At 47.4% G+C, this 7,997-nt stretch overlaps 1 protein-coding gene across 4 annotated transcripts in view; it reads left to right on the forward strand.

Annotated features, from left to right (window-relative positions):
* Positions 1-5,259, forward strand: part of LYPD6 (LY6/PLAUR domain containing 6) — a 31,145-nt gene extending 25,886 nt beyond the window's left edge. For all 4 annotated transcript variants that reach the window (XM_039702958.1, XM_039702966.1, XM_039702974.1 and 1 more), the window contains 3 exons: positions 927-1,025; positions 2,120-2,250; positions 5,041-5,259. In XM_039702958.1, the coding sequence (XP_039558892.1) occupies positions 927-1,025; positions 2,120-2,250; positions 5,041-5,238 (428 nt within the window). In that variant the 3' untranslated portion in view covers positions 5,239-5,259. The remainder of the gene's footprint in view (positions 1-926; positions 1,026-2,119; positions 2,251-5,040) is intronic.
* Positions 5,260-7,997: the final 2,738 nt, after the last annotated feature.

Genomic DNA, 7,997 nt, shown 5'->3' on the forward strand with positions numbered 1-7,997 from the left:
GCTCTCCCTGCCTTCTCTTCCCACAGAAAACTCACTGTTCACAGGCTGAAAAATTTATATTCTGTGCAAGCAGGATGAAATTCCTGTTTGGTATCATAACTGTGACCTGTCAGAGGTGCAGGGCGAGAGGGATTCATTTAATGACTGTGTTGTCCCAGCCCCACCAGTGTTGCTCCTGGGTGATTTCTTGTTCCTTAAAAGCTGAAAGGAAACAAGCAATGAAATCCTCTTTCTCCACCTCTCATTCCCAAAAAGGATCCAGAGCCAGGGGAGGAGGTGATGAGGAGGAGGGTGAAGATGTGGCCCTTGGGGCTGTCGAGGTTCAAAGCACTGATAAATGTGACCCGTTCACCATTTGGCTTCCGAGAAGGTGGCAGCACCTTGGGGAGGGATTGAAAGTGCCCCAGAAGTGCTGCCAGGAGAGCAATTAAGGAATTAGGCCTCGTTTGGAGAGATAAATTAGGACAGAGGCTGCTGTTCAGGGCAAAGTGGTTTTGTTCCCTCTGGGGCCGTGAGCCTGCCTGGAGCAGGAGCAGCTCCTTCCCTGGGTGGGACAGTTCCCAGAGTGTTTCACTCCACCTGATATTTTGTTATCAGCACCGATAAAGCCGCAGCGTTGGATGTGAGCTCTGATTCCAAGGGAAGGAGCATTCCCAGCTCCCATCAGCTCCCTTTGCAGTCAGCACTGGGCACTTTGGCTGGGTGAACACAGCTGGAACGAGTCCACAGCGACCTGAATGTGCTGTGGGGGACGCGTTTTACAAATCAGGATCAAGTCACTGACACTGACAGGAAAATCTGGAGAAATTCGGGTCTAAAGAGAAAAAATGTTGTTTTCTCCCGAAAAGCAGCACAGAACCAGATTACGGGGTCATTTTGACTCCATTTCCCATTCCTTTTAACTCCGTGTTTTCCATTCCTTTCAGCCACGCCGTATCCTCGTGGGTTTAAGTGTTTCACCTGTGAGAAGGCCTCAGACAATTACGAGTGCAACCGCTGGGCTCCGGATGTTTACTGCCCCCGAGGTAACCACCCCACGCCAGGGCTCCATCCCAAACCCCCTGTCCCTGCCAGAAATGTGGGATATGGGATTCTGGAGTGAACCCCTTCAGCTTTTCAGTCTCCTTGCAGCGGATGAGGTTGAGGACTTGGAGCTATTCCCTGTTTTCCTCTGGCTCAGCTGGGGATTCAGTCAGGCTGGTGCTGCTCTCCTAAAATTCCAGACTGGTTTGGGTGGGAAGGGACCTTAAAGCTCATCCCATTCCACGGGCAAGGACACCGTCCATGATCCCAGGGTGTTCCAACCTCGCCTTGGCCGCTTCCAGGGATCCACAGGCAGCCAGAATTTCTCTGGGAATTCCCTCCCAACTCCTTCCACCCTCACAGGGGAAGGATTTTGAAGAGTTTTATTTCTCTTACTGGTGAATACAGGACGAGTTCTGGCTGTGTTCACCACCCTCCCCTACGGCACAAATCCACATTCAGGGCAGCCACGGCTGGAATTTTGGTATTTTCAGTGATCCCATAAATCCCCTTGGAGTCTGAAATTGGGAACAGCTCAGAAAAACCCTTTAATAAAATACTCAAAAATCAGATCTGAGCTCACCAGATCTCCTCTCCTTCACCAGTTCTCTTCTGAGACAGAGAAACAAAACCCTCACAGAACATCTTGATTATCCACAGCCCCAGCGAATCCCTTTTAGCTGGGTTGTTTTGGGATTCTGCCTTTGGGAAATATTTATTTTGGAAGGAGATGACCCCGCTGTGTTTGCAGCCTGTGTCAGGCCCGTTATCAGCCCCAGAATTTGCTTCCTTTGCACTCAAATCAGCAGCAATAAAACCCCCCAGGCTGGCGGGCTTGGGATCAGCCCAGTATTCCCAGAAATTCCTCGTTTTGACAGGAAAAAGGGCAGTGGGGAATTGGGCAGATAAATATTTCCATGTTTTTTAGGGACTGCTCCAGCCAGCGCATGATCTACGATAAATACAACCAAAATTGGTATTTTTAAAAAAATCCCATTATTTGATTAAAATTCTGGATACTTTTTCCTATTTCTCCTGCTGGTGGCATCTCAGGGAACAGGAATTGGGCAGATAAAGACTTTCCCGTGTTTTCTAGGCACAAGGTACTGCTTCAGCCAGCACATGATGAGGGCCAGCGGGGAGAGCGTCTCTGTCACCAAGCGCTGCGTGGCCCTGGAGGAGTGCCTGAGCACGGGCTGCACCTACATCAGGCACGAGGAGTACAAGGTGTGGGAAACAGAGGAAAAATTGGAGAATTGGGGGTGGTTTTGTAAATATAGTATGTGCAGATATAGATAAAAAATGAAAAAATATAACATAATATCATATATATATATAAAAAATATATAATATAAAACATATGTAATATCAAATATATAATATATAAAACATATATAATATCAAAATATAATATATAATATATAATATATAATATATAATATACAATACATAATGTATAATGTATAATATATTATATATCATATATTATATAGTATATAGTATATATAATATGTAATGTATTACATATAATGTATTATGTATTATATATTATATATTGTATATTATATATATTGTATATAGTATATTGTATATACTATATTGCATAGAGTATATTATATATACTATATAACATATACTATATTATATTGTATGTAATATATACTATATTATATATTATCTAATATATAATATATTAAACATTATATATATTATATATTTTGCATTATATATAATAGATAATATAATATATAATATAATATATATGTTTTATTATTATATAATATTCTGTGATGTATTTTAATATTCTATACATTTATTATTATTAATATTATACATTATTATACATTCTATATCAGTATACTATTATGTATACTGATATAGAATATAATATTATATATTATATGTATATACTGTATATAATATACGTACAATGTATATATAATGTATTAATTATATCTACATATTGTATATGCAATATATACAGTGTATTGCAATATTTTAGATATAATCTAATCTATAATAATATAGAATATAGATCAGATACGGAAGTATGGAATATAATGTGAGTATAATATTTATGCATCATGTGTGCCGTATTTATGATAGAAATTATCATTTGTGGAGTAATTGGAGTGTGCCAGAAGCCTGGCTGGGTCAGTGGGTAAATTCAGCTGAAATCCAGTTTCCTTTGGGAATGGTAAAAAAAGGAGGGAAAAAAGGGAAAGGGAAAAAAAAAGGAGAAAAATTGTTCTCCCAACAGATGGAGGGAAAAAAAGTTGGAAGGAGAGGGAAAAAAAGGAGAAAAATCACAGAGAGCTCCTTTGCAAATGTACCGTTATTTCCCCTTCATTTTCCTCCCTGGAATTCTGGCATTCCCTGTTTTCATGGAATTCCCCCATTCCCTGTTTTCCCTGTGCCTTTCTCCCTGGAATTGTGGCATTCCCTGTTTTTCGCTGGAATTCCACATTCCCTGTTTTTCCCTGGAATTCTGCACTCCCCGTTTTCCTGGAATTCTGTCATTCCCTGTTTCCCCCGGGATTCCTCAATCCCTGGAATTCTGCATTCCCTGTTTTTCCTGTTTTCCCCCCCGGAATTCCTCATTCCCTATTTTTCCTGTTTTCTCACGGAATTCCTCATTCCCTGTTTCCCCCCGAATTCCTCATTCCTTGTTTTTCCTGTTCTTTTTTTCTCCTGGAATCCCACATTCCCTGTTTCCCCCCGGAATCCCTCATTCCCTGTTTTCCTCCCGGAATTCCTCATTCCCTTTTTTTTCCCCGGAATTCCTCATTCCCTGGAATTCCTCATTCCCTATTTTCTGGAATTCCACATTCCCTGTTTTTCCCTGGAATTCTGCACTCCCCGTTTTCCTGGAATTCTGTCATTCCCTGTTTGCCCCGGGATTCCTCAATCCCTGGAATTCTGCATTCCCTGTTTTTCCTGTTTTCCCCCCCGGAATTCCTCATTCCCTATTTTTCCTGTTTTCTCACGGAATTCCTCATTCCCTGTTTTTCCTGTGTTTTTTTTTTTTCTCCTGGAATCCCACATTCCCTGTTTCCCCCCGGAATCCCTCATTTCCTGTTTTCCCCCCGGAATCCCTCATTCCCTGGAATTCCTCATTCCCTATTTTTCCTGTTTTCTCACGGAATTCCTCATTCCCTGTTTTTCCTGTTTTCCCCCCGGAATCCCTCATTCCCTGTTTTCCTCCCGGAATTCCTCATTCCCTTTTTTTTCCCCGGAATTCCTCATTCCCTGGAATTCCTCATTCCCTATTTTTCCTGTTTCCCCACGGAATTCCTCATTCCCTGGAATTCCTCATTCCCTGTTTTTCCTGTTTTTCCCCCGGGAATTCCTCATCCCATGGAATTCCTCATTCCCTGTTCGGAATTCCTCATTCCCTGGAATTCCTCATTCCCTATTTTCCCTGTTTTTTCCCTGGAATTCCTCATTCCCCGTTTTTCCCCACGGAATTCCTCATCCCATGGAATTCCTCATTCCCTGTTTTTCCTGTTTTTCCCCCGGAATCCCTCATTCCCTGTTTTTCCTGGTTTTTCCCCGAATCCCTCATTCCCTGTTTTCCCCTGGAATCCTTCATTCCCTGTTTTCCCCCGGAATCCCTCATTCCCTGTTTCTCCCCCCGGAATCCCCTATTCCCTGTTTTTCCTGTTTTTTCTCTGGAATTCCTCATTCCCTGTTTTTCCCATGGAATTCTTCATTCCCTGTTTCCCCCCCGGAATTCCTCATTCCCTGGAATTCCGCATTCCCTGTTTTTCCTGTTTTTTCTCTGGAATTCCTCATTCCCTGTTTTTCCCATGGAATTCTTCATTCCCTGTTTCCCCCCCGGAATTCCTCATTCCCCGTTTTCCCTGTTTTCCCCGAGTCCCTCATTCCCTGTTTTTCTCTGGAATCCCTCATTCCCTGTTTTTCCCTGTTTCTCCCGGAACCCCCCATTTCCTGTTTCCCCCGGAACCCCCCATTCCCTGTTCCCCCCAGTCCCTCATTCCCGTTTCTCCCTGCCAGGTGTGCACGTCCTGCTGCGAGGGCACCATCTGTAACCTGCCGCTGCCGCGGAACGCCTCGGACGCCGTGTTCGCCACGCTGGCCCCGCTCAGCGCCGCGCCGCCGGCCCCGCCCGGCCTGGCCACACCGCTCGCGCTCGGCCTGGCGCTGCTGGCACCGCGCTGGCTCGCAGCCACAGCCGCGGGGGCGGCGCAGTGACAGCGACAGCCGCAGCGACAGCGACAGCCGCAGCGACAGCGACAGGGACCGGACAGCCACAGGGACCGGGCAGGGACAGCGACAGCCACAGGGACCGGGACAGCCACAGGGACAGGGACAGCGACAGGGATCGGACAGGGACAGGGACCGGGACAGCCACAGGGACAGCGACAGCCACAGGGACAGGGACTGGACAGGGACAGCCACAGGGACCGGACAGGGACAGGGACAGCGACAGGGACAGCCACAGGGACAGCGACAGCCACAGGGACCGGGACAGGGACCGGACAGGGACAGCGACAGGGACCGGGACAGGGACCGGACAGGGACCGAGCAGTGACAGCCACAGGGACAGCGACAGCCACAGCGACAGCCACAGGGACAGGGACCGGGACAGGGACCGCACAGTGACAGGGACAGCGACAGGGACAGCCACAGGGACAGCGACAGGGACAGGGACCGGGCAGGGACAGGGACAGGCACAGGGACAGGGACCGGACAGGGACAGCCACAGGGACCGAGCAGTGACAGCGACAGGGACAGTGACAGCCACAGGGACAGCGACAGGGACAGGGACAGCGACAGGGACAGGGACCGAGCAGGGACAGCCACAGGGACAGCGACAGGGACAGTGACAGCCACAGGGACCGGACAATGACAGGGACAGGGACCGGACAGAGAGCGCGATAGGACAGGAACAGCGACAGGGTCAGAGATGGGACAGTGACAACGACTGTGACAGGGACAGCGACAGGGATGGGGACAGTGCCAGGGACAGGGTCGGGACGGTGACAACGACAGCGACAGGGACAGTGACAAGAACAGGAACAGGACGGGGACAGGGATGGGGATGGTGACAGGGACAGGGACGGGGATGGTGACAGGGACGGGGATGGGGATGGTGACAGGGACAGCGGCACGCTGAGCCAGCCCGGCCTCCTGAGCTCCCGCCCGGTTTTGGCTAATCCCGAGTTTAGGACGGCGCCGGAGAATTCCCGCTTTGTGTCCCGAGTGCCGCAGGAACTCTGGGGAGGATCCCGGGACCGTTCCCGAAAAACCTCGGGGCTGGGAAAGCCAAGCCCAGCCTAACTTTGCTAAGCCTGGCTTATCTCGGCCAAGAGCTGGCGCTTGGAGTGTTACGTCACTGCTGGCGTCACCGTGTTCCCAGCTCATTAACCCCGCCGGCTGATTAACACGCGGTAATTAACACAGGATGGGGGCTGCAGCGTTCCCGCGGCTCCTGCTGGGACGGGCAGGGATCGGCAGCGAGGAAGCAGCGCCTGCGACGGAGGAGATCCCTACCCGGGACACGGGGAAAACCGCTGGAATTCCCAAATTCCGCCAGAGAAATCCCTAAAATTCCGCATTTCCAGTGGAACAGGGCTGGAATTTCCAACCCCCACCAGAGAAATCCCTAAAAATCCGCGTTTTCAGTGGAAAACTGCTGGAATTCCCAAATTCCGCCAGAGAAATCCCAAAAAATCCGCGTTTCCAGTGGGAAACCACTGGAATTCCTAGATTCAACCAGAGAAATCTCCAAAAAATCCGCATTTCAAGGGGAAAACCGCTGGAATTCCCAAATTACACCAGAGAAATCCCTAAAAATCCACATCTCCAGCAGAACATAGCTGGAATTTCCAACCCCCCCTAAAAATTTTCATTTGCAGCAGAAAACCCCTGGAATTCCTAAATTCAACCAGAGAAATCCCTAAAAATCCACATTTCCAGTGGAACGCCAGTGGAATTCCCAAGCTCAACCAGAGAAGTCCCAAAAAAACTGCATTTTCCAGTGGAAAACCGCTGGAATTCCTAAATTCCACCAGAGAAATCCCTAAAAATTCTAATTTCTAGTGGAAAGCCGCTGGAATTTCCAACCCCCACGAGAGAAATCCCCAAAAATCCTGATTTCCAATGGATAACTGCTGGAATTCCCAAACTCCAGCAGAAAAATCCCTATAAATCTGCATTTCCAGCAGGAAACTGCTGGAATTTCCAGCCCCCACAAGAGAAATCCCTAAAAATCCTCCTTTCCGGCAGGAAACCGCTGGAATTCCACCAGAGAAATCCCTAAACATCCCGATTTCCAGCACAAAACCAGTTGGAATTCCCAAATTCCACCAGAGAATTCCCCCAAATCCCCATTTCCAGCGGGATTTGAGGTTCGCACCCCTCAGGGTGAGGATGACGAGCGGCTGCTCCCCTGATTCCCGCTGGCTCAGGGGGAATATTTCCAATATTTCCCCATTTTAGCCCCAAAGGCCACAACCTGAACGAGAGGAAATTGATCCCAAACTTCTCCTGGGATTTTTATTCCGGGATTCTGGGCAGTTTGGGTGACCCGTGGTGCTGGCTTTGCTGGGAAATCACGGATGCAATATTTATTTTTGTAGGTCCAGGAGGGTCTGGAAATGCTGGAAAAGATTCCAAAACCCGCTGATCATGCCAGGAAAAAGGGATGGTTTGCAAGTCAGCGAGCCTGTAATATATAAATGATCAAAATTATATAGAAATATAAATATATATATATTAAAAATCACTTTTTAAAAGAATCAACTTTGTCTTGCAAAGTCAGTAATAAAAGCAGGGTGTCATGGACTTGCTTTAAACTGTTTTATAATTAATTTTTGTAAAATGAATCATTAATTATTCTTTCAGGAGCGAATTTTTTCCTATTCCTGCTCCAAGGTAACTCGAGCTCTATCAAATTCTGGTATTTTTAAGGCTTAAAATGGGGGTTTTTGGGGAGAATTACAGGGAAA

This window comes from Passer montanus, unplaced genomic scaffold (genome assembly GCF_014805655.1).
Source record: "Passer montanus isolate IOZ18808 unplaced genomic scaffold, ASM1480565v1 scaffold1, whole genome shotgun sequence".
In the NCBI taxonomy this organism is placed as follows: domain Eukaryota; kingdom Metazoa; phylum Chordata; class Aves; order Passeriformes; family Passeridae; genus Passer; species Passer montanus.